The 27,454-nt window shown below is 41.1% G+C and overlaps 1 protein-coding gene across 2 annotated transcripts in view; it reads right to left on the bottom strand.

The window, feature by feature from the left end:
• The window catches only part of TMEM135 (transmembrane protein 135), a 262,755-nt gene that overhangs the window by 7,380 nt on the left and 227,921 nt on the right, over window positions 1-27,454 (bottom strand). For both annotated transcript variants that reach the window (XR_010085239.1, XM_063430948.1), the window contains exons 7-12: window positions 26,620-26,661; window positions 19,658-19,804; window positions 15,682-15,751; window positions 5,531-5,698; window positions 3,091-3,154; window positions 25-101 (exon numbers count right to left, since the gene is read on the bottom strand). Coding sequence is in view for 1 of the 2 variants with exons in the window: in XM_063430948.1 (XP_063287018.1) it covers window positions 25-101; window positions 3,091-3,154; window positions 5,531-5,698; window positions 15,682-15,751; window positions 19,658-19,804; window positions 26,620-26,661 (568 nt within the window). In the remaining variant the exon portion in view is untranslated. The remainder of the gene's footprint in view (window positions 1-24; window positions 102-3,090; window positions 3,155-5,530; window positions 5,699-15,681; window positions 15,752-19,657; window positions 19,805-26,619; window positions 26,662-27,454) is intronic.

Consider the following 27,454-nt stretch of genomic DNA (forward strand, 5'->3'; position numbering starts at 1 on the left):
GTCTAGGAGGAATAAAATGCCTACCTCCACCATCTTAGATGCCAAGTACATGGATATTGCAGTGCTTTTGTAGAACATCATGGACACACCTGCTAGGAACCCTGAGAACACAAAAAATATATAATATTGAAGTATTTCACCAGGAAAGGTGCTCATTTTATCAAACTAGGAAGAATGAAAAGCTGAGGTGCCTTTGCTAGAATTTGATTGTGAGTTAGAGAAACTGCAGATGAAGCCCCAGCCACTGAGCTATCTCATTAGTATATAAACAAGTAAATAAGAAACATTTAATATGTCATGAAGTGAACAAGAACCATAAAAAAGTTGTATGTTTGTATATTGGGCTTATAACAATAAACATTGTGTTTTTTATGTTTGCATCCTGCTACGCAATGATCAAACTGTAAGCTCTTCAGGAAAAATTATTTCTCATAATTACACTAGTTTTGCTTCATGATAAGAGCTCTACATGAGAATTCTAGAACAAATAAAACACATTATACATGCAGATTGTTCAGTAAGCGTGTTTTTATGGATATAAAGTGAAGCAATTTATCTTTGGGACATTTTCTGTTGGTATTTTGTTTTAATATAATGAGAACTAATTCTTTCCCCTTTGCTCCTCCCTCTCGCAACCACACATGGACCATACATCTCCTACCCTATGGGCCTTTTCCCCAGCTACAGAATAGAATGTGGCTTCGCTTCTCCTCTCCTCTTGTCCCACCACCTCTCTACTTGATCTGGTACCTTCCCACATTATCAGATCTCTCTCCCCCTGTATTGTACCATCCTTAACACACATCCTAAACTGCTCTATTTCATCTGGTGTTGTCCCTGCTCACCTTAAGCATGCTACGGTCGTATGCATGCTAAAAAAGCCATCCCTAGACCCATCTTCCCCTTCCAACTATCATCCCATATCCCTGCTTCCTTTTCCTCAAAACTTCTAGGAAGACTTGTCTTTACTCGTATGACCCACTTCCTAAATTCCAACTCCCTCCTCGGTCCTCATCAATCCCCACTCTGCTGACTGCTCTTATTAAAGTTACAAATGACCTGATCACAGCTTAATCCAGAGGCCCCTACTCCATAGTAATTCTTTTTAACTACTCTGCTGCCTTTGACACGGTTGATCATGTCCTCCTTCTCCAAACTCTTCAATCCCTCGGTCTCAGTGACACTGTCACTCTCGTGGTTCTCCCTCTACCTCTCCCAACGTTTGTTCAGTGTCTCCTTTTGCAATGACACCTCCTCCTCTCGTCCTGTCTCGGTTGGAGTGCCCCATGGATCTGTTTTTGGTCCTGTTCTGTTCTCTCTTTATACTGCCTCTCTAGGCAAACTCATTAACTCCTTTGGTTTCCTCTACCATATGTATGCCGATGATACCCAGATATATCTCTCCTCCCCTGATCTCTCCCCCGCGTTCCTGCAATGTGTTACTGCTTGCCTTTCTTCAATCTCTGATTTGATGCCCTCCCGCTTTCTGAAACTCAATCTCTCTAAAACTGAGCTTCTTATTTCCCCCCCTCATAATGCTGATCCTCCTCCTTCGCTTACCCTTCAAGTTGATGGTACTTGCATCAGTCCATCCTTGCAAGCTCTTTGTCTTGGTGTTATCTTTGATACTGGCCTCACCTTTGTGCCACATATCCAGTATGTTGCTACATCCTGTCAATTCCACCTTAAAAACATCGCCCGCATTCGTCCCTTGCACACAAGATGCTGCCAAGGAGCTTGTTCATGCTCTGGTAATCTCTTGCATGATTTACTGTAATTCTCTCCTAGTTGGTGTCCCCGACTAGTAATGAATACTGCCGCCAGGCTGATCTTTCTCACCCATAGCTCCTCCCATACCTCGCTCCTTTGTCGATCCTTACACTGGCTTCCTGTATCCTGTAGGTGCCAATTCAAAATACTAACCCTTACTTATAAAGCTTTAACCAACTCTAGCCCCTTACCTGATTCATAGATATGCCCCATCTCGGTCTCTCCATTCTGCCAGTGACCTCCTCCTGTCCGCTGCTCGCACACTTACTGCTAACTCACGCTTGTAGGATTTCTTGGGGGCGGCTCACTTCCTTTGGAACAGTCTGCCTACCCCTATCAGACTCTCCCCTAGTCTTCAATTGTTTAAGAAGTCCCTCAAAACACAGAGGGACTTCAAAATGCTTATTGACTCCCAGAGTAACTTATCTATACTTATCCAAATCTGTCTCTTGCTCGCCTAAAGAACCACACTCCACTAACCTCCAGCTCTGTAACTTTTCCACTTTGTTTGGTGGCTGTCACCCTTGCTGCCCTGTTGTGTATTTGTACCCCACCACCTCTAGACTGTAAGCTTGTTTGAGCAGGGTCCTCATCTACCTGTTGTTCCTGTGTCACTGTGTAATTGTCTAATTTATTGTAAATTCCCCCCCCCCCCCTTTCATAATATTGTAAAGCGCTGCGGAATTAGTTGGCGCTATATAAATACCAATAATAATGTTACATTTTCATGGAAGAACAATGTATTCCAATATATATATAGGCAGCATAACTAAAGGCTTCCACACATAGACATATACATATACATATACATATGTATATACACATTACCTTATTATTCCATGCCTTTTGCTCTCAGCACTCTCAGCCGCCCAGGATGGCAGAAATTGACAATGATCAAGTCTAAATTCCCTATTATCAATGCAGCCGAGGAAGGTGTTGTGTTTGGGAAGGTCTAATGCGAGCGCGCACCCATTGCCGCGCATGTGCATTAGACTCCGCTCGTTGCAGGACAGAGGAGGGAGCTTTGACCCAGCACCGAGGGACATTGGCGCTGGGATAAGGTAAGTTAAAAACCCTTTATTTACACGGGGGTCGGGGGGAGGCAGAGGGATCGGTAGTGCCAGCCAGGAATACAGCTTTGTATTCCCGGCACTACAATATCCCTTTAACTTTTCCTTGTAAGTTTTATCCTGCAACCCATGAACCAGTTTAGTAGCCCTTCTCTGAACTCTCTCTAAAGTATTAATATCTCTCTCTAAAGTATCATAACAAAGTTTTGAATTACGTGATTCTGAGTCTTGTATGTTTCTAACGACTTACCTGCTATAAGTGCATGCAACTCGTCATCCAGATTCCGCACCCAGCGCAAAAAACAGCTAGTCCCCTGCATTAAAATAAACATTTTCTTGTTAAAGCTATTAAAATAACACTGCATACTTCAGACACAAAAGTGAAAATATTAATAAGATATGAACATTAAGGATGTATAATATTAATTTAATGCCGAAACTAAATTCAGACAAATTTAGAAGAATATGGCAATTTCGCACTGAATTTCAGAATCGCAAACTAACTAATTAAAAAATAAACAAAACTAAATTTTTTAATCCAATTGTTTTGATAAGGATCCCGATTAGGGTGTTGTAAAAAGGATCTTAATTTTGATCGTCCAGCTGTTTAGCAGAAAGATCCCTAATTTGGTATACTGAAATACCGCACATAAGAATAGGAAATTAGGGAGTTATCTACTAAACAGCTGAAAGATAAAAGATTTAAGATTTACAAAAAGCCTTTTCCTATTTTTGATCTTTCAGCTGTTTATATTAGTATTTCAGCTTTTTAGTAGATAACTCCCTAATTTGGTACCCTTCAATATCCCACATAATCCAATGTACGGATGGCAAATTAGAGAGTTATCTACTAAACAGATAAAAGATCAAAATCCCTTTCTTTCAATATTTCAGCTGTTTAGTTGATAATTCCGTAACTGTATATTTATGTGGGGTATTTAAGGATACCAAACTAGGGAGCTACCTACTACAAAGCTGAAATACTAATATGAAAGAAACAGTACCGTATTTATCGGCGTATAACACGCACTTTTTTCCCCTGAAAATAGGGGAAAAATCGTGGGTGCGTGTTATACGCCGATATCCCATAATTACTTACCTGTCCTGAAGCGTGGGCCGGCTTCACAGCTTGCACCGCGGTACAGGAACTTTAATTTCATGTTCCGGTTTCCGGCGGGACTGAAAGGAAGTGTGCACAATAGTGTGCACACTTCCTTTCAGTCCCTCCGGAAACCGGAACATGAAATTAAAGTTCCTGTACCGCGGTGCAAGCTGTGAAGCCGGCCCACGCTTCAGGACAGGTAAGTAATTATGGGAGGGGAAGTACACTATGGGAGGGGGAAGTACACTATGGGAGGGGAGGGGAGGGGGAAGTACACTATGGGAGGGGAGGGGGAAGTACACTATGGGAGGGGAGGGGGAAGTACACTATGGGAGGGGAGGGGGAAGTACACTATGGGAGGGGAGGGGGAAGTACACTATGGGGGGGAGGAGAGGGGGGGAAGTACACTATGGGAGGGGAGGGGGGGAGTACACTATGGGGGGGGGGAGAATACTAGGGGAGGGGAGGGGGAGAATACTATGGGAGGGGAGGGGGAGAATACTATGGGAGGGGAGGGGGAGAATACTATGGGAGGGGAGGGGGGAGAATACTATGGGAGGGGAGGGGGAGAATACTATGGGAGGGGAGGGGGGGAGAATACTATGGGAGGGGGGAGAATACTATGGGAGGGGAGGGGGGAGAATACTATGGGAGGTGGGGGAATACTATGGAAAGGGGGGGGACACTATGGGATGAGGGGGGAACACTATGGGATGAGGGGGGAATACTATGGGATGAGGGGGGGGGGGAATACTATGGGAGGGGGGAAATTTCCTGGAATTTCTTTCTAAAAATGAGGTGCGTGTTATACGCCGGTGCGTGTTATACGCCGATAAATACGGTAATTACTTGACAATTAATTTTTGAAACTTGCAAGCCAACATTTCTAAACAAATATACAAACTAAAATAAAGTTTAAAAAAAATTAGAAAAGTATGTAACACATTTATAAACGTACTATAAACTTAGTCAGATTGCTTTATTGGGCACACCTCTCAGCTAGCAGAGTTTCTTCTCTCTCCCCCACCACCACCACCCATCTCTGTTTCAGACCAGTCCACTAATGACAGAAAGAGGGCACCATCAGCAGCAGGAGAGAGAAACCGCAGTCTGCTCTGCATGATCACACTGATCAGACACCCTCTCTTCTCCCCCTGTCAGGAGTTGCAAGGTGCAGAGATCTTCAAACTGCACATGTGTAAATTTGTCAGGCATGCCCAATGCATTTCTCCAGCATTCCTAGGGATAGGACACTGATTGGTCAGAGAAGAATCTCCCCTGGAGTGGGAGTGGAAAGCATAAGAAAAAAGAAGCAGGTAAACATGTAACAAAAACAACTTTATTTACCTGCTTTTTTCATCCTGTATAAGTAGAGTCTTATTCGAAACTAAAGCTTTTGAATGAGACAATTGTGTCTAAGTGATGGATGTCCCTTTAAACAGCTGCAATGAGACACTGGTGCTGCTTTGCAAAGCTACATAATTTAAAGGTTAATTTGTACCAAACTGTCACTGTAATACATTCCCTAGCCATTTCAGTAAATAGTTTTCATTAGAACAATGTATAAATGTTCGACAAGTGTTCTTACCTTGTAAATACTGACAAATGATCCCAGAAAAGCACCCAGCTGGAAACTTTCTTTATTGTAGAACAGAGACAGCATTTGCGAAGGTTTTGTAAACATGTATCGAATAATAGATGGGATTCGAAGGCAACATTGTATTAAATACCCGACACTGAACATTCTGATAAATCCCTGGGGTGGGAGGGGAAAAAAAAATATTCAAAACTATTATTCCGTCCTCTTAATAATCTGCATTCTTTTATCATAGAACAGATGTTAGAAAAATGGCAAAACTTCACAATAATAAACACACAGAATAAAATGAAGAAAAAATATATATATTCTCACAAGCAAAACATGTAAAATCGATTTGCTAGATTACCTTGAATATATAGAATTATGAAATCACAGAGAGAGAGAGTTATATAACCTCATGAAATAGACAGACCTATATAACCATGATAAGGTCGATTTATTTCCTCATGGTGTCACATTTTCAAGGTATTCTTGTGAAAATGTGGAGACTTCTTCGCCTTGTGGGCTTACCTTCTTGGTTGTAATATGTGCGTGTTAAAGGAACACTATAGGCACCCAGACCACTTCAGCTCAATGAAGTGGTCTGTGTGTCATGTCCAAGAATGGCAATGTCTTTGTTTCTTTGTTGCAGAGTTAACATGCCTTCAGCCACTAGAGTCGCTTCCTTAAAATAGCAGATTAACCCCTTAAGGACACATGACATGTCTGACATGTCATGATTCCGTTTTATTCCAGAAGTTTGGTCCTTAAGGGGTTAAAACTGTGATATATTAGTCTCCTAAAGACCATCTAATTGGCGTAGTGTTTTGCTGCGCATGCGCACTAGCCTCCCAATGCTTTCTATTGGCAAAAGATTGGATCTTGATGATCTCGGCCAAAGAGGCAGAGCTTGAGCAGGGAGATCCGTACAGTGAGGGAAAATAGGCAAGTTACAGGAGCACTATACTGTTACGAATACAAACATGTATTCCTGACACTGTGACAATATAGTAGTTTACTTACCTTTTCTCCATCGCTGCAACGCTCTAGCCATGGCTGGCCCTACAACCATGGCTGATATTTTCAGTATTGATGATTTCAGCCAATTTGATGCTTTCCCATGGCTATCCCAATCAGTATCTCCTCATCTCTGAATAGGCAGTGTTTCAATTAAAAAGCCTGCAGGGACATGCCATAAACAAGCTGTTGAGGTTCTAGTGACTATACTATAGTGTCCCTTTAACTATCTTTTTAAACCCTAGCAGTGTAGGGTTGGTCTTCTAAACAGTGACTAGGGCACTTTAGCGCTAGAAATAAATGTTTGTATTCCTAGCACTATAGTGTTCCTCTAATTGTGTTCTTTGTTATGTAACTTGATAGATGGTTAATGTCTGCCAACACTCAAGCTGAATGTATTAAGTTGTGAAATGGAGGATTTTGGATTACACACAGCATGTTACTTAAAGGAACACTAAAGGGTCAGGAATGCAAACGTGTATTCCTGACCCTATAGTGTTAAAAACATGCTAGCCCCTTTGCCCACCCTTAAATACAGTAATAACTCACCTTTTTTCCAGCGCTGGCTCCTATAGGAAAGCACTGGATTGGCTGAGATTGTCAATTCTGATAATCTCAGCCAAGGAGGAACGCCCCCTTGCCAATCAGCATTTCCTTATAGATCCTAAATGAATCACTGTGCAGCTCTAACCCAAGCATGTCAAGTGTCTGTCTGAGGAGTGGCCACTAAAGGTGTCCCTAGGCTGTAATGTAAACACCGCCTTTTCACCTGACTATATTACATGGCTTGTTATCATGTGCTGTGCCAGCTGTTGATGCATTCTTACAGTAGTTTGTTAATAATCATCAGGGTTGAAATTAAAAACAACTTTGATGTTACAGGTTAATTAAAATCTAGAAGAATTACAGGTTATTTAACCCCTTAAGGACCAAACTTCTGGAATAAAAGGGAATCATGACATGTCACACATGTCAAGTGTCCTTAAGGGGTTAAAGTCTAGAATAATTATTGATAATGAGGGCTAGTTTAACCAGTTTGATCATGAGGGCTAGTTTAACCATTTAGAATGTTTAACTACCTCTGATAAATAGCTAATTCAAGGTTATCGACTAAGGACTGAATCGGGTCTCGATAGCCCAAATCGGGTTATTTTACAACTCATTCAGTACAATCTGGAGCCTGGGATTTTATTTTAAACTGTTTGCCCTCTTGCTTCTGGTGCAGCCAGTAGGCATGGATTCTCAGGATCTAGGTCTGGATTTCAGTTGCCCAGTAGTATAGTGACTGGGCGAAATCTGGTGGATGTTCGTGTAAATCCGGTAAATAGAAATAACGAGTGAGCAATGCACGTACAATAGTAAGAATAAATGCTGACATTCCATGAAAATGTAACCAACCAAACCAAAACAGGATGCAAGAGAACAGTTTAAATAGCTTGCCGTTCGGTGGGTCCCCGCTCAGTCCTTGTGCTAGTTTTAGCTCACCATGTGCCATTACAGAGAGAGCCTAAACCATGTGCATATTAGAGATGCAGGCACGAGAGATATAACAACCACAGCAGCTAACAGTGCAGGATGGGAGGTGATATTACACAACACCAGTGTATATGAATATAAATTACTAATATGCGCCTGTCGGAAGGAATGATATACTTCCAGAGGCATACAATGAAAATGACAAAATACGGTAACATATTTAGGGATCCAAGATGGAGACGCTCAATTGCAGGATAAGAAGATGTGTATTTCTACATGTAGTGTTATTTACCATGCCATATATATACATATTCATTAAACAGAAAGACATCGTAAACATAAAATGAAAAATCCTGGGGAGTGACAGTTTCCCTTTATATATATGTTCAGGTCTTGTCTGCACCAGCTTGTGACTCATGCACTCAGTAAGTGTTTATTTGCATTACAAATCTAACACATGACTGTTAGGTTATGTATGTCATTATGCTTTGAAAGAGACTGAAAGTCTGCTTTAAACAAAAACTGGAAGCAATGAATACCTATTCAGTGTTAAATACACAGATAGGTCATCCAAGTCAAATAATATTTTGTTTTAACACCTTGTGGCCAAACATCAGTGCTTCCAAGGGGCATTATTTAAAATCATACAAAGGACAACGGATTAATGTCAGGTCCAGCTTCCTATAGCATACTTTAAAGACAAATATAGGTGCCAAGACCACATAATCTCAATGAAGTGGTGTGCGTGCAGTGGCCCTGTAGTTTGTAAAACATTGCCGTTTCCTAGAAATGGCAATGTTTTCATTGCAGGGCTAACATGTCTTCTTCACAGCCACCATTGGTGCTCTGCAATAACCGAGTGGCACTGTTCCTTTGCAAGGCTTGTCACAATTAAATATGTCCTGGAGCTGTATAAGTGAGCTATTCCCTGGTGAATCTTGAAGTTTAGGGCCATTGAGAATTATATAGTATGCAAAAAATGGTTCAGATACTCCAAGATCCAGAAATGGCATATTTATTGAAGCCCAAAGTGACACAAAGTTTCGACCTTGCGGTCTTTATCAAGCTATCAAATACATGTATTACAGCAAGTTTATAAGCATATCAATTCATTCAATTAAACATCAAGTCATTCAATAAAACAATTATGTGGTTTGTTTATATGTGCAAACTTTATTCATTGCGCGTGTACGATTGCATGCGCGGAGACATATTGTTTCTCTTCGGTCGTTTGGCATGGACTACGTTAGCTATATGTCGTGCAGGAATGGACAGGTCGGTTTTGGTGGGTATTTCGCTCTCTGAATTAATCCATCTAACGGTTATGACGGTTAATGACTGCTTTCATTGATTATTTCTTATTTGAAGGTTTTAGCAATCTCCTATTGGTTTTGAGATTTTTTGTTACAGCTGTCACTGTCTTTTTAATTTTCACTTATGTACATAATTGTTTAATTGAATGAATCGATATGCTTATAAAATTGCTGTGATACATGTATTTGATAGCTTAATAAAGACCACAAGGTCAAATCGTTGTGTCACGTTGGGCTTCAATCAATTTGCCATTTCTGGATCTTGGAGTGCTTGAACCATTTTTTTAATTCTATATAATTGTCACAGGAACCTGGTGCTTGATCCTGGTTAGGCTACATCCTGGCTCAGATTGATGGGATTGAGTGCAGTTCCTTTTGCCTATTGAAGACGTTTGGGGCCATGACATTTGATTGTGCCTGTGGTCTACCCCTGCAGAAGAGACAAGAACCAAATGTCTAATGGTAAAAAGTTTGGCTGGTCAGGGAGAATTATGTGATCATCCCGACAGGCCCATAGCTCTGGGAAATAACAGAATGCACTGTTGTGTAATGCAGCTGGTACATGGTATGTTGTCTCCACAAACGGGTATCTTGAGACATCTATCTAGTAAGACTTTATGGATATATCTTGCAGTAATATTTGGAGCCACAGACAATAGGCAGAATATAGAGGAACATGTTCTACTTAGGACTGGTCTTTCTTAAAGGGATACTATAGTGTCAGGAATACAAAGCTGTATTCCTGTCACTATAGCTCCCCCACCCGGGTAAATAAAGGGTTAAAAACCCTTTATTTACTTACCTTATCCCAGCGTCGGGTCAACGCTGGGTCAACGCACTGCCCCCTCTGATGTCCCGCGACGATCGAGCTCTAATGCGCATGCGTGGGAAGCGCTGCACGCACATTAGACCTCCCCGTTGGAAAGCATTGAATCAATGCTTTCCTATGGGGAAAAATCTGATGCTGGGCGTCCTCATGCAGAGCATGAGGACGTCCAGCATCAGGTACCGGATCAAAGGTCTGTTGCAAACCAGGGACCCTGCACAGACTTAGTGCTACAATGTTAATCTTACAGTTTCTCTGGAACACTAGGTACGACAACTTTAATGCACAACTGAAATGCCTTGCTCAATTAAAATAATCTGTATCCTCATGGTAGACTACCAGCAAACTTGGGGAATTCCTATGGACAGTAATGTGGAAGGGAGGCGGGATGAAGACTTTCTGACAAATACAGGGTTTTAAAGTGGAAAAATATGCAGATGTTGAAATAATACAACAGGATGATTTCTTTACGGTTTTGTAATGTGCTACATTGGAACATAAAATGAGAATATAGGAAACGTCTTGTTTGTCTGCTTGTCCAGACAGGGCCGCTAGAGGGTCCATTATGTATGAATACAATTTAAACTGTGATTTATGAGTGTCGGCTTGTAATTTAAACATGTACATTATTATAGTGTTGCAAGCTTCCCCGTCTCATTCTAATCGTTTCATTAATTAAGGACTCTCTATAGACGTTGGCATGTAGAATGTGTATGCTAAAACATGGGACAGGAAGCTTAGTCATCACAGCGTATAGCCGTGTAAGCTCACACATCATTTACTGGACTTACATTCCATCCACAAGTCAGCTTCAAAGAGTAAAAAGGAATAAGCAAAGCGTACAACATCCCTAGTGAAATTTCATAGACTGCTGGTTACCAATGTAGTCTGTCTCCTGGAGTCCCATTCTACCTGGCTGTGCACCTGAATTCCGGAGAAGAGAATACCAGAAACCAGCGAGCTTTACTCTAACCAACAGTGTTTTATGGAAACACGGTTTTGTGGTTAGTGTAACCTTGTAAGGTTAGGCAAGTCAAATAATTTACCTGAAAAATAATCTGCTTTCAAGTTTTGTTGAAGATTTTTTAAAGGGACACTATACTCACCAGAACAACGACAGCTTATTGCATTTGTTCTGGTGAGTAGAATCATTCCCTTCAGGATATTTTGCTGTAAACATTGTCTTTTCAGAGAAAATGCAGTGTTTACATTACAGCCTAAGGATACCTCCACTGGTCACTCCTCAGATGGCTGTTAGAGATCCTTCCTGGCTCATGGCTGCCTAAAATGCACCCAAACATTCAGTGTCTCCTCCCTCTGCATGCAGACACTGAACTTTCCTCATAGAGATTCATTGATTCAATTCATCTCTATGAGGAGATGCCGATTGGCCAGGGCTGTGTTTGAATCATGCTGGCTCTGCCTCCTTGACTGTCTCAACCAATCCTATTTCAAATATATTTTTATTAGAGAGGATTGTTTTTTTCATATATTGTAATAAACAGTGAGCAACAGTAACAGATACAATAAATATTAATGTGATGGCGAAACTGGGAGAAAAGTGGTATCCATTCATATATAAAACATAACAAATAAATGATACATAACTATTTACAAACAATCCATTTTCTTCCCATGTATTCCAGTAGTATAATAACTTATCTAGGGGGGTGGGGCCAGGCCAGCAAGCGGAGCAGTCGCATGAAAGCTGAGCTCCCGCTGGACTAACAGATTATCACCGATAACGGGACATATATTATACCGGAACATATTACCTGCATCACGCATGTCCCGGTGATACTCCTGACACCTTCCACAAGCGATTCGGTGCAGGGGAACTCAAGATGGCTGGGGCCTACAAGCAACGGAGACAGGGAGAGGCGGCCGCTCTCCCTGTTAACACATTGGAGAAACAGCTCCGCAAGCACCCTGCCACCCCCACCCCCCCCCCCCCCCCCCGGGCCGGTGGGGGTTATCCCGGCCCGACAGTAGGAGGACACGCGCGGGCACAGAACCCCAAGAAAGAGACATGTGGGCTGGGAGACGAGGCGCGGCCCTGCAAAATGGCCGTTGCCCCGTGCGCTCACATAGCAGACAAGCCAGACCTCATGGCCAAGATGGATGCCATCATAGCCGCATTCTGGGAGAAAATGGAGGCCAGGGAGCGACAAGCAGACAAGCCACAAGCTCGCCTAAGGTACTACCAACACTCCCTCAAAGCAGACGCAAGCTCCCTCACCTAAACAGAGCTAGCAAGCGACACCAACATAGTCGGCGATCCAGACGGGCCCTTAACCTCAAACGACAGACCTGGCAGCAGACAGGGCTAAGCCGAGACAGCCGCTCAGCACACTGCGGACCAGTAAAGGGAATCCCCCGGACCCCACACTCAGCCCAACGACAGAAACCTGCATCTTCGAAGGGACCCGGGCGGCATCCTCCAAGCCTCCTCCACTCATCAAGCATGTCCTCCACTACTACGCCTAACAGACCGCTGGACCTGAACACTCAAGCTACACCACAAGCGACCACTTACCGGAGCCCACCGGAGACAAACGAGGCTCTGCAACGCTCCGGCTTGCCTGGACACCTAGCAGCTCAGGACCATATACAGCCACAGATGGGAATAGGGTAGTCAATAATGCAGGACTTGCTAGGCCATAGGCCCCCTCCACGCAGGAGCAGTAAACCCCTATTTACAGCACTGGACCAAACAAACACTCAGAGCACTTACCATGCTCCTTTGTATTATGTTGCTGTTTTTTCTTTTGTTTTTTTTGTTTGTGACCCAGGCGTCAGCTCTGCTTCTCATGTTTGTCACCTGTTGGGCTCCCTCATGAGTGTTTACTGAATGCTCTTTTACCTCTTTAGTTCTAGAGATGTTCATAGAAGCAGTTAACTTAACTGGAACCTAAGCGATCAGTACCCCTTAGAGTTAGTACGTACCCCTGCTAGCCAGACTAAACAAGCGGCATGAAGAGATAGTCTGTTTTAAGCTACTATGCTATACACCCCAAACGGCTGGCTTACTCCCATGCTCTCCTCTTTACCAAAGAACTGTTCTGTACCCTTACAGCCTAGCATAATGTATTACAAAATGCTGTTGTCAAGCGCTTCGTTAAACATTTAATTTTCTTTTAGTATTACTGTGAATGCGTAATTACATTTTAATCACATACTTATCACCTTAAGCGCAGCTAGTTATGTTTAAAGCATGTTATACCACAAAAGCGATGTCTAAAAAGCCTGATACACTCATGTAATATAAAAATGTGCCGTTTAAACTGTCACACCTTGATATGTCATGGAAATGCGTGAAGATGCTGTTGTGGCTCGACAGGCTTGATGTCAAACTATGCACAATAAAAATAAAGAATTTAAATAACTTATCTAATAAGGGGGATGGTTGTCTTATGGCCAATTTATATGTTTTATTCTCTAGTATCAGGTTCAGGATTTCTTTAATTGGGAAATTTGGGCGATTTCCAGTATCGGGGTAGTGAACAAGTGGCAGCAATTAAACATTTTTAAACAAGCCTAATTCTGACGCAAAATAAGTCAAAGATGGGTAAATGTTTTTAATTAATGCATGTATATTTCTCCAAAATGTTTTTCATTTGGGTCAGAACCACCACATATGGGACATATTTCCAATATTTCCACATGCGCTCCAACATTTATCAGGTATATTTGGGTTTATGTTATGTAGTTTTGCTGGAACTAAATACCATCATTATATATATATAGAGCGGACTCAGGGTAACCCGACTGGTTACCCCCACTATTAATAAATGAAGAGACCCATTTTCTCCCAGTAACTGGACGACACACAGTTCCAGGGGTACAACAACAACTTTATTGGCCACACACGGCTTGATACTTTCCCCATGCAAGGGGTGGAACACACAAAAAGACAATGTCCCCTCGCAGGGTCCTCCCCCTCCGGAGGGTCACATAACAGAACCGGAACCTCAGTTCCTTTGTTCCCTGTTCCCGCCATTCAGTGTCCCCTCCCAGGGTCCTCCCCTTTCCAGGGACCTGTGCGTGTGACAGGAACTCCATTCCCTTTGTCCCCGGTTCCAGCCACCCATCCTCAAGGTTTCCCACCTCCGGTGACCAGGGTCTTTATCCTGTGAGCCTCTGTACCTGGGAGTCCCAGCACGGGAAAGTTTCCCGCCTCCGTGACTCCCAGCTACAGAAAGCCGCCAAACCGCCATGTCCCCAAGGAATGTCCCCACCAGTCTGAGGGACCTTCACAACGGTGTCCAGTGCGAACCTCCTCCGTTCGTTTAAGTCCCTGTGTGAAACCAGGCAAGGGAATCAACTCATTTCGTGATACGAATGCTCCCCCTAGTCGGTGTTTGTCCATAGGATGGTGGCCACCCAGGGGTAGCACTTATTAATTACTTCCCTTGTGGTTTCACACTTGTTGCGAAATGTTATTGCGGTTTCGCACTTATGTTGCAAGATTCCAACGTCCAACTTCCTCCCATGAACCACCAGGAGTCGCTCAAAGGCAATAAGTAACTCTTTATTTATAAAAAACAGTATGTACCTATGTTATGAACGGGGAGCTACTGATTGGCTTACAGCATAAGCAGCTCTTAACCAATCAGCGGTGCCCTTACCCGGCAGGGAGATCTGGCGCTGGAGAGCAACCTTTAAAAATAAATCATTCGGTAACTGTTTGACACCAAAAATTCTAGGGACTTCCTGACACCATAACAACTTAATTGTGATTAACTTGTTATAGTGCCCAGAGTGTTCTTCTAAGGAGACGACTTTGAGGAAATGAGCAATTTAAAAGGTACAGTACCCATGTATGCATATATTTCCTTTGAAAAATGTTCACAATACCTCTATCTATTAACAAATAAAGGATTATATGGGGGCTCCACTAAACTCAAATTGTAATAAAATTAGCCTAAAATAGCTGATCAGGAACCATTCTGCAACTCCGCTATAGTCACAGCGTAGCTAATTTAGTCTCTATTTTTACATTCACATTTCAGTGTTCTAGAGATTGGTGTCTAGTTAATAACCCACATAGACATTATGAAGTTCTAAGCACAGACATTGAACTATGCACTATTGCTCTGTGTGATATTTATTCCAGACAGTCTATCCGTGATCAGCCAAAATCCATTAATTTTGAAACACCGCCTGAAACAAGTTCAAGATTTTTAGTAATGTTAGAGAATTAGTAATGTTATTAGAGTTACTGGACAACTTGATGGATGATATGCCTAATTGGATTTTCCATGTAATTACCGTAAAGGATACCGCACTCTCCTGGATCCCAGGGTGCAACCGGGCCTGAGGTTGGCCAATCCTCACAATGTAGGTTTACTGGAGCAGATGAAAGCAATGTTTTGGGCCTTAAGCTTGACAAAGGCCCGGTTGTGGGACGAAACGTTGCTTTCATCTGCTCCAATAAACTTGCTCGCTGTGGATTTACCTTGAGTGTCTGGACCATCATTTATTTTCCCAGTCCAAGAGTTTATGTTGACATTCTCAGCTGCGCTTACCTTAATGCAGTAAGAGATGCAATTGTCTTCATAATGTTTGCAACATCTGTGTCTTGGCCCATCTTTGCATCTAAAAAACAAAAATCAGGTTAAAACATACTGTATAAACAAATTGTGTGAGTGAACTGCATATATAAACACACTAAACATCGGAACATCTTTCTTTTTTCCCAAATGTGGAGATAATGAAAAAAAAGATGAAGTGCTGTTAATATAAGCAAGAAAGCCAGAGAAAAGTTTTAGCTCACTTTCAGTATATGATCATTTCATTTCAAGTTTTAGTTTTTTTACTTTTTGTTGTAGAAAGCAAAACGGTGAAAAGAGACGGATAGCTATTAACCAAGATTCCTTTAACGTGTACCAGTCATGGTACAAACACCTTACCGGTATATTAATTTCAAAGTCTACCAAATTCCATCCATATATAGTGCTAGCAAAATAAGCAGAAGTCACATGATAATCAAGATTAGATAAATGACTTTATCTGTACCCCACAGCACAGGCTTTGTATGAACCTGAAATATAAGTTACTTTGTATTATTTTAATATATTGTTTTTGAATATATTTTCATCCATTAAAGGACCACTATAGTGCCAGGAAAACAAACTCGTTTTCCTGGCACTATAGGGTCTTTGGGTCCCCCCCACCCCCAGGGTCCCACTCCTGCTGGGCTCTAGGGAGAGGAAGGGGTTAAATTCTTACATTTCTCCAGCGCCGGGCTCCCTCGGCGCTGGGGACTCTCCCCTTCCTCCTCCGACGCCCAGGCTGAATACGCATGCGCGGCAAGAGCCGCGCGCGCATTCAATCAGTCCATAGGAAGGCATTACTCAATGCTTTCCTAGGACGTCAGCGTCTTCTCACTGGAATTTTCATCGTGAGAAGCACGGAAGCGCCTCTAGCGGCGGTCAGTGAGAGAGCCACTAGAGGCTGGATTAACCCTAGTGTAAACATAGCTGTTTCTTTGAAACTGCTATGTTTACAGCTGCAGGGTTAAAACTAGATGGACCTGGCACCCAGACCACTTCATTGAGCTGAAGTGGTCTGGGTTACTATAGTGGTCCTTTAACTAAACAGTAAGCAATGAATGCACAGATTACAAAAAGAGATATATATGATGCTGTAAGTCTAGATTTTTGTATTTCTTGGGTATATAATGTAAGACTTTATTCCTGCAAAACAGAATACTCATATTTACAAAAATGTATTCCTAACAGCAAAGTGTTATTGTATCAAATTATATTATTTGGCCTCCCCAGGAGGGGATCTTTCTTCCCCCGACGTGCAGGTCTGAATCCTACACAACGTATAGGATTAGAGATATTCTAAAAAGCACCGGTTTTATGAAAATGTCGGTCTGAATACAACCGGCAGGATGAGCATTTGCAAATTATTGCTTACTTGCCTTTTCTCTAAAAAGGCAGTGTTTACATTGAAAAGCCCTCGGAGACAGACTGTAGACACCAGAACAGCTACAATAAGCTGTAGTTGTTCTGGTGACTATAGTGCCCATGTCTGGGTTTTTGCAGTTCAGTATGGGGCCACAAGAAAAATATTATGAGCACTGCCATTTCTCAGAAAATGCAGCGTTTACCCTGCTGAGCCTGCATAGACAGGTTATTTGCCCTGGAACCTATAGTAAGCTGTAGTGATTCTGGTACATGTAGTGTCCCTTTAACTAAATCCTAAAAAGGTAAAATAAAAAAAATAAAAAGCTATTATTTTTTGTCTAGCTACAGATTCCATCCCGTCTTCCACATATAATTGTAGAACATTTTCCACTCTCATAAAACTAGATTTACATTTCCTGTAACTCCTAATTGTTAAAAATGACAAATTATCCTATTTTCAAAAAGAGATAAAGATTTATATTTTTGGCTGAAAAGGGCCCGTTAACTGTTGTGACAAATATTTACTGATAATTATGACAAAATCCCACATTAATATAATGCCAAATCTCTCTGGGGTTTTCAAGCGTTCAAAGTAAAATACTTGAAACATAAATCAAGGTAAAATGAATTAAATAATGAGATGAGTTTCTGTTTAATGTATTATACAGACAGGCCAACGAAAGAAAAACAAATCACTTTGGAATGTGAAGGTTACATCATACTACCTGGGAACTCTGTAGCATTTATTCTCAAAATGTATTCTATAAACTCCAATTTATTCTCTAAATTCAGAGCAATCTGCACAATTATACCAAGTCTTCCAAGGAATACGGGAACTAGGTGAAGCCATGTTTAATTTTATTTTATTTAAGCCTTTAGAATCAAAAGCAACTTTATAGCACCAGTACCATAAGTGTCGTGGTTCTGGTGTCTTTAGCCTGTCCCTGCAGGCTTTTCAGTGTAAACATAGCCTTTTAGGAGAAAAGGCAGTGTTTACAGTGCTGCCTAGTAACACCTCTAGGTGCAGTCACTCAAATGACCACTAGAGGTGCTTTTTAGTTCTGCACTGTGTGAATACTCCCTATACAGATACAGATGTCCAATAGCCTCTCACTGCTTTTCTATGGGAAGTCATTGGATTGGCTGAGATCATCTAGATTGATGGCCACACTTAGTCTCCTGGGACAGTCCAATACCAACACATTAGCAACTGCATTTGACCTGGTGGTCATTTTTACAAGCTAAAGTAGTAACCAGGTTTTTATGGTGTTTTTTTGTTTCCTATTAATTTAATTAGCAGATGTTAAAACTTACAGAAGATGCTAAAAAACAGTAAATAACAGTTTTATGGTATGGACAGAGCAGGGTATTCAAAATGGGTCTTCAAAATGTTAGAGAAAGCCTTTTACTTATTATCCGATTGTCATTAATGGATTGCATAAAGCATAGAAACGTGATTTATTTACAGCTGAAATCCTTTAACCAGTGGTGGAACTTCGGTGGTCACAGGGGGCGCAGCTGCAACCGTGCCCATCACTCCAGGGGGCCTGGCTGCCCTGCGGGTGCCCGCTGCCATGTGTTGCAGCCACGGGCTGCGCGGTGTAACCGCCGGGGCAGCGTGTTCAGGGGCCCATTGGGTGGCCCATGCTGTTAGGGTCACCCGATGAAAATGAATTTCCAGGGGGCCTGGTCAGTGCTATGCTTTAACAGCGTGACCGGGCCCCCTCTAATGATGTCAAGCGCTGCAACGCTGGGAGGAAATGACTGCCCCGGTCACTTCTCCCAGCAACCACTGGGAGCCGCACGGGAGGAAGGAGAGGATGGAGTCAGAGTGGGAACTCTGACTCCCATTAGCCTGAGACACTGAACCCCAGGGAAAGTCACCCTCCTGCACCTAAAGGGTGACAAACATTTTGAGTGTATGTGTGTGTGTGTGTGTATGTGTGTGTTTGTCTGTCTACATGTCTGTGTGTCTCTATGTATGAGTCTGTATGTGTTTGTATGTGCGTGTGTGTGTATGTATGTGTGTGTGTATGTCTGTGTGTATGTATGTTGGTGTCTACATGTATGTGTGCCTGTATGTTTCTGTGTTTGTGTCTATGTGTGTGTCTGCATGTGTATCTGTTTGTCTGCATGTGTGTGTGTGTGTGTGTGTGTGTGTGGGTCGGGGGGGCAGGGACGCATGTGGTGGGGGGTAGACATATGGGGGGGCGAGGGGGAACACCGGGACAATTTTCGCACCAGGGCTCCATGGTTTCTAGTTATGCCTCTGCCTTTAACCTTGTTTTAATGAACCCTTATCAGACACATAGACGGTCTGCGTTGTGGTCTAAGTCCAAAACATTTTATAATTTACCACAAATCAAGAAAACAACCGGTTATAAAATAAATTATGAAATATAAATAAATTTCATAAATAAAGTCATAAACGAAATGATAGTATGCAATCCTTAAAGACACCATATTTTATGACTGTCCTGCAAGAATCCAATTAAAAAGTGTTTTACTAAACAGGAATGGGTGGGGGGGGGGCACTGTACAAATTAGTGGGCGGAGCTTCAATGCACCCAAGTTTAATAGCACTTACATTCTATCCATCAGCTTTTTTGTCAATGCAATTAGATTTAGTCTCCTTGAAGACTCGACGCGTCTCTTGAGGTTTTGATCGTTATTGGCATAGACAGTTTCTGGCACCAAGGAATGTGCTGGAATTTCTTCTTTTCCCATAATGAACCTGTTAAGAAAAAGGAACAAAATGCTGGTAGCATCAAGGAAACTAACGGATATAAAAAATGCCTTTCTTGCTCAGCAAACATTTTAGATCCAGTTCTCTCGGTCCATAGCTCTCCATACATCGTCTCTCTCATGATCATCTTTTTACTTATTTTCTTTTAATTATGAAATGCTTAAAACTGTCTTTTCATAAACATTACTTATTCAAAGCACTAGTATAACTCATAAAATTACTAAAACACTTGTAAAAGTATACAATTTGTTCCATATGAGCAAGACATTTTCAAACAATTATAATACAATAAAGCAAAATGTTGGGTAAAAGTGAAAAATCTGGTGCTACTATCACCTATGTGCATCACTCCACACACATACAAGTGAAATACAAGTAAAATAGAATATAAAATGGTGAGAGCACTCTTAATACATTAAAATTACCAAAGCTTCATAGGGAATATTCCTAAAAAATGAGATAAAAAGACCATAGGGTAATATAGTTACAACTAATATAAAACACCTAATTATTGGTCAAACTCACATATATCTGAGTCACTTAAAAGCTGACTCAGACTGGAAAGCAGAGAAGAGCATCTATATTGGTGGATATCTGTTAGGATTCAGGATACTTCCTGTAGTGCCAGACGGTAATCTCTCCAAAGGACCCAGGATGCAGGATCAATTCGAAAATAATTTATTCAGACACAAATCACAAATAAAATCAAACAGATTAAGTCCAACCAAGTCCAACCAAGAATATTGCCACCTGTAAGGCTGTAACGCCGAAACGCGTCAGGTGGCGATATTCTTGGTTGGACTTAATCTGTTTGATTTTAACAGATATCCACCAATATAGATGCTCTTCTCCGCTTTCCAGTCTGAGTCAGCTTTTAAGTGACTCAGATATATGTGAGTTTGACCAATAATTAGGTGTTTTATATTAGTTGTAACTATATTACCCTATGGCCTTTTTATCTAATTTTTATCTCATTTTTTAGGACAATAGTCATTTTAGAACATTAAGAATGTCTACACTGTATTTCTGATTGATTTTATGTTATTTTAGGAAAGAAACAAAAAATCTGCTTCTGCATTAAAAACAAGGACATTTCAAGTGACCCCAAGGGATACACTGGTCATAAAAAAAAATAAAAAAAATCCTCTTATTTACACTAAATCATTTATAAAAGAAAAAACACAACAGAAATACAGTGCAGCCAATCTGGATACCAGATGGGGATTTTTATATTTAGATAAATGGTGCCAGGTTCCCCAGGTTTCAGAGAAACTGCTATGTTTACATTGCAGGGTTAATCCAGCCTCTAGTGGCTGTCTTCCTGACTGCCGCAGGAGGCACTTCCGTGACGCTCAATGCGAAAATCGCATTGAGCACGCAGAACGTCCATAGGAAAGCATTGAGTAAGGCTTTCCTATGGGCGGGTTGAATGCGCGAGCGGCTCTGGCCGCGCATGCGCATTCGGCTCCACTCGGGAGCTGACATAATTTTCACTATTTACATGAGGCTAGTTATGGCTTTTTTGGCGTTAATAGCCTTCTATCATATTTTTGGAGAGTAAAATATATGAATATAATTATGTGAACAAGGTAATAGTTTGTATGATACTACTGTTCATAGGGCATGTAACAGTGTAATTAACCAGGGCTATGTTTTGAGTGTGTGGAATAATATAGACCTATTTTGCTGTTTGTAGTGAAAAAACCTGAAGTGTGTCAAATTGAGCCATTTGAAATAAAAAAAGAGGGCATCTATTTCCATTCTAGCTTCATAGGAAAAAAATGAAATCAGTCAGTAATTGAAGGATGACGTGAAGTGATCAGGCCAGCACATTACAGATCTGCTAATCAAATATAGTTAGCTTCAGTTAACCTGTAACAGATGAGCCATTCAATGTTTCTCTAACCTTCTCAGTTGAATTTTTTCAATCTTGATGCCTTCAAGGGACATTCTTCCACCCACTACGCTTTCCAGAAAATTAACACTACTTGACATGATAGTCTGTGAAGTCAACAATGACCTCTGGAATATAGATAACAAAGATAATTTCTGAAACCCTCTGTGTTCCTAATATCTTTTAGATTTAATGGTGCAAAAATAAAGATATATCTACGGTCTGCTGACAGTGGTGACAAGTTGCTTGTGAACTTCAATCTCTGCAAACTCAATGTTCTAAACCCATCATTTCTATTTAATTGTAAGAAATAATAAACTGACGGTTTTGGAATATAATTCTGTAAATGCTATGATTGCTTTGGAATGGTACCAAGACGGCGACATTTCATGTCTGGAAGCAGCCAAATGTCTGCCTACCCAGGGATCGGTCTTTCATGAGCCAGAATCTGAATTTGATTCATTATAGTAACTACAATGGCATAAATTATGTTGTCACACTGAGTATAAAACTTGAGATGAGGAGTTGTACATTAGCGCATAGTGTAAACATTCTGCGGAGTTCCATTTCATGGATAAATTAATGAAAGCTGTGAAGATCAGGCTATTCCTGACACTAAGTAACATTAAATAGCTCGAGCACTCCGGGTGGGAGAGACAAACAGATTTCAGGGTGTGCAGGAAAACCCATAAGAAGCTGGAAGGATATAAAAAGTCATATGTACGTAAATTGTTAAAATTTACAAACTCATGTAAAGGATTGACAAATAACCAATGTTACCAATTGTTTCCTCACCCAATTCCAGTGCTGACCTCCCTCGACACTGGGTCAGCGCATTAGGCATTATGGGGATTTTACGAATGCTGGATGTCTAGAGTCAGTTAGGCAACCAAAAGTCGATTAGCCACCAGGAAGTGCATTGAGTGGCTGCTTGATTGACAGGTCACTAAAGACAGTCTTAGTCCTGCTATTTAATTATTAATGTTTATCTAAAATTGTAATGATTTACATTGTAAGTCTAAGGGAGACAGGGACATTCACCCAGATCGCTTTAATGAGTGGTCTGGGTTCCTATAGTGTCTATTTAATGTGAGGGTGTGAGTGGCAGTCACATATCTTTAGGCTGCCTAAAGTTAATGAGCTAGTAACGCATCTTGTTTTCAATCAGCGATAGGTAGAGGGAAGACAAAATAATATAAAAAGTGGGTGGAGCCAATCCACAGATTTATAGCAAAATAAATAACTAAATAATCAAAATAACCAATGTGACAGCTGAACCCAGCATCAACGACCAGCATGGAGCAGCCGATAAAGCACAGGTTGGAGTTCTCTCTCCACCCATAGTGTTAGTTTGCGTTCTGTCATATTTTTACACATGGGGTTTATCAACACAGACTGCTGACACTGGTGGGATGTGATTAATAGGGATGGGAATAATGGGAATTGTAGGCTATAGACTGCATTAGGGAAAGTAGGGCCATTCATGATTCTCCAGGGTTTCTGAGGGAATCTCCTTGTTGATGTAGTTTTAATCCTCTATGAGGAGATGCTGATTGGCCAGGGCTGTGTTTGAATTGTGCTGGCTCTGCCCCTGATCTACCTCTTTGTCAGTCTCAGCCAATCCTATGGGGAAGCATTGTGATTGGATCAGGCTGATGATGTCAGCAGACTGCTTGTTTTTCTGAGTCTAACAGCATGCAGAGTTACAGCTTCAGGCTTGAATACAGTAAGATTTTGCTATATTTAGGGAGGCATCAGGGGCTCACGGGGGCTAGATGGTGGTGTTAACACTATGGGGTCAGGAATACATGTTTGTGTTCCTGACCCTATAGTGATTCTTTAAGGACACGTCATTGGCTTTTTACTTATGAAGCTGTATCCTAAAAGGGTTAATCTTTTGCTTACCTAGATTTCAGTAAGGCTTTTGACACTGTTGCACATAGAAGGCTTATCAATAAACTGCAATCTTTGAGTTTGGATTCCAATATTGTTGAATGGGTAAGGCAGTGGCTGAGTGACAGGCAACAGAGGGTTGTAGTCAATGGAGTATATTCGAAGCTTGGGCTTGTCACCAGTGGGGTACCTCAGGGATCTGTACTTGGACCCATTCTCTTTAATATTTTTATTAGTGATATTGCAGAAGGTCTTGATGGTAAGGTGTGTCTTTTTGCGGATGATACTAAGATATGTAACAGGGTTGATGTTCCAGGAGGGATAAGCCAAATGGCAAATGATTTAGGTAAACTAGAAAAATGGTCAGAGTTGTGGCAACTGACATTTAATGTGGATAAGTGCAAGATAATGCATCTTGGACGTAAAAACCCAAGGGCAGAGTACAGAATATTTGATAGAGTCCTAACCTCAACATCTGAGGAAAGGGATTTAGGGGTGATTATTTCTGAGGACTTAAAGGTAGGCAGACAATGTAATAGAGCAGCAGGAAATGCTAGCAGAATGCTTGGTTGTATAGGGAGAGGTATTAGCAGTAGAAAGAGGGAAGTGCTCATGCCATTGTACAGAACACTGGTGAGACCTCACTTGGAGTACTGTACACAGTACTGGAAACCATATCTTCAGAAGGATATTGATACCTTAGAGAGAGTTCAAAGAAGGGCTACTAAACTGGTTCATGGATTGCAGGATAAAACTTACCAGGAAAGGTTAAAGGATCTTAACATGTATAGCTTGGTGGAAAGACGAGACAAGGGGGATATGATAGAAACATTTAAATACATAAAGGGAATCAACACAGTAAAGGAGGAGACTATATTTAAAAGAAGAAAAACTACCACAACCAGAGGACATAGTCTAAAATTAGAAGGACAAAGGTTTAAAAATAATATCAGGAAGTATTACTTTACTGAGAGGGTAGTGGATGCATGGAATAGCCTTCCAGCTGAAGTGGTAGAGGTTAACACAGTAAAGGAGTTTAAGCATGCGTGGGATAGGCATAAGGCTATCCTAACTATAAGATAATGCCAGGGACTAATGAAAATATTTAGAAAACTGGGCAGACTAGATGGGCCGAATGGTTCTTATCTGCCGTCACATTCTATGTTTCTATGTTTCTATGTTTCTTTTATTTGTTTTATTATTGTATATTTTCATAAGCCTAAATAATGCTAATGGTTTTAGCATGATGGCCCATTCCACCAATGGCGAATTAGCTCTGTAAACCATTCTGCAAGTATAACACAGTTAATACTGGAATAAAACGTGAAAAGTATATTGAAAAGTATTTAAAAGGTTCTACAAGGCACTGGGAGTGAAGAATACCGCCAAATTAAACAGTGTATTGTGTGCAGCTGCCAGGAGCCTAGTGGATCTGCTTCCACCCATACCTACCAGACGTATTCCTCAAGATATAACAAAATAATGCTTCTCCAACAACACTGATTTCACATGATTAGGCAATTATAAAATTATGAATTGGTAAAAATCATAAGCAATACCTTCCATGTATATAATATATTACTAACATTCCAAAATAAATAGTAAAATAAATGACAATGTCAATATACTATTGTTTACTTAAAGCCTTAAGATCACTTTAGGTCATCAATGCCCGCATACGCCCCTTTCTTATGCAAGGTGCTGCCAATGAGCTTGTTCATGCTCTAGTAATCTCTCACATCCATTACTGTAATTATCTCCTAATTGGTCTCCCCAGAAGCCGTACTGCCCCCCTACAATATGTGGTGAATGCTGCTGCCAGGCTGATCTTTCTCTCCTGTCGCTCCTCTCACACCTCACCCCTCTGTCGATCCTTACACTGGCTTCCTGTACCCTACAGGAGTCAATTTAAAATACTAACCCTTACCTATAAAGCTCTAACCAACTCTAGCACCTCTTACATTTCTTCACTGATTCATAGGTATGCCCCCTCTCGGTCTCCCTGCTCTACTGGTGACCTTCTCCTGCTTGCACCCGTACTGCAAATTCACGCCTGCAAGTCTTCTCACGGACGTCTCCTTTCCTTTGGAACTGCCTGCCTAACCCCATCAGACTCTCCCCTAGTCTTCAATCTTTTAAGAAGTCCCTCAAAACCCATCTTTTCAGGATTGCTTATGGCCTACAAAAGTAACTTCTATCTCTCAAACCTTCCTCTCGCTCTCTCCTATAGGGCCACATATAACTCTCACCTCCAGTTCTGCCACTTTCCCACCAAGATTACCAGCAGCAGCTGATCGATCATTCTGACCAAGGAAGCTGCCTACTGCTGACCTACACCAAGCTTACTAAATCAACTCAACCCTAATCAAAATCCTTCCATTTGCAAATATTTTGCAGTTTGTTCCAAAGCATACCCCCCCCGAGTGTCCATATTTAGGAGTGACAGTCCCTATTTTGGAAACCGAATGAAGACGTCCCACTTTTCTTTCCTAATGTCCCTCTTTTCTAAGAGCTCTATATTGTTGGTGTGTGAGTGTATAAAAGAGCTCCACAATGATAATACTCCCAGTAATGTGTCTTTAAACTACAATAAATGTGTTTAGAAATCAGTCTGTGTAAATAAGATACATTATTCCTGTTCTAATTAGTTGCATAAATTATTGTAAATCATCAAAATATTCACTAAACAACCTCACCCACGACAATAGCTGCCCCATTTACACCCTGACAATGAAAGTGCCACTATTTGTCCATTTGAAAGGTTGGGAGGTATGCCAGTAGCAATGTTTTAGTTTTATCACATTGAGATTTGAAACAAAACTTTAGCAGTATTACAACATATAAGATTTCCGTTCTGGCACGTACTGAATCAATAACGCAGTAGGTTGAGTAGCGACATTTGTTTATGTTGTATCTTCTACTTTAAATAATATCTTGCAATATATGTAGTAAAGATAATGATTTCACTGTTTATATTTCTGCAAGACTTTGCCTTTAAGTTAAAGTTCTTACTTACTTGAGAGCTGTAAAGGCAAATCCTTGTAAGCCATCTTTGCACCTGTAAAAAAAAAAAAAAAAAACACAATCATCGGTGCTCAGGAAACTGGATGGTTATACAAGAATAAGTAACAACATATACATTTTCTGAAGGCAACATTACAAGAGAAAAGGATTGATGGGGAACATTTAAGAGAACATTTAATGCTACTAAATTACATTTTTTAGTACAAGGCATTGTGTACGTCTTGGGGGTTATATCTAAACGTTTTTTGGCAAAACCTGCCGTTCTCTTGTCTGCTGCCTTTGTAAGCCCTCCCATTCTAACCCCACCCAGACTTTCTGTGGCTGTCCAATCACAGATTTCCCAATGCAGGTGCTTTGGGCAATTTAGTTCCACTGAGCTACACAAACCAGGAAGTGACATGGCCTATTGTGTGCTTAAAAACCAAGGAGTGTAACCAGAATAATTCATAAAAGTGTCAATTTCCATTTATATCTGAAGTTGGTCTAAAATGAACAAAAGATGACACACTCTTCACGCATTAAGTGTTTCAGCAAGCTAAAGCGCTTTAACCCCTTAAGGACACATGACGTGTGTGACACGTCATGATTCCCTTTTATTCCAGAAGTTTGGTCCTTAAGGGGTTAAGGGTCTCGAGTGTTCATTTCATATACAATATAATACAAGACAACACAATGATATAAACTAGAGAAAGCAAAAGTAACTGGCTTCTATAGACACCCCCAGATGACATCATCTCAATGCAGTGGTCTGGGTGCAATGCCCTTTTTAACCCTACAACTGAAATTATTGCTGTTTTGCAAGAACTGCAGTGTTTTCATTGCAGGGT

The sequence above is a fragment of the Pelobates fuscus genome, chromosome 1 (genome assembly GCF_036172605.1).
Source record: "Pelobates fuscus isolate aPelFus1 chromosome 1, aPelFus1.pri, whole genome shotgun sequence".
Taxonomy (NCBI): Eukaryota; Metazoa; Chordata; class Amphibia; order Anura; family Pelobatidae; genus Pelobates; species Pelobates fuscus.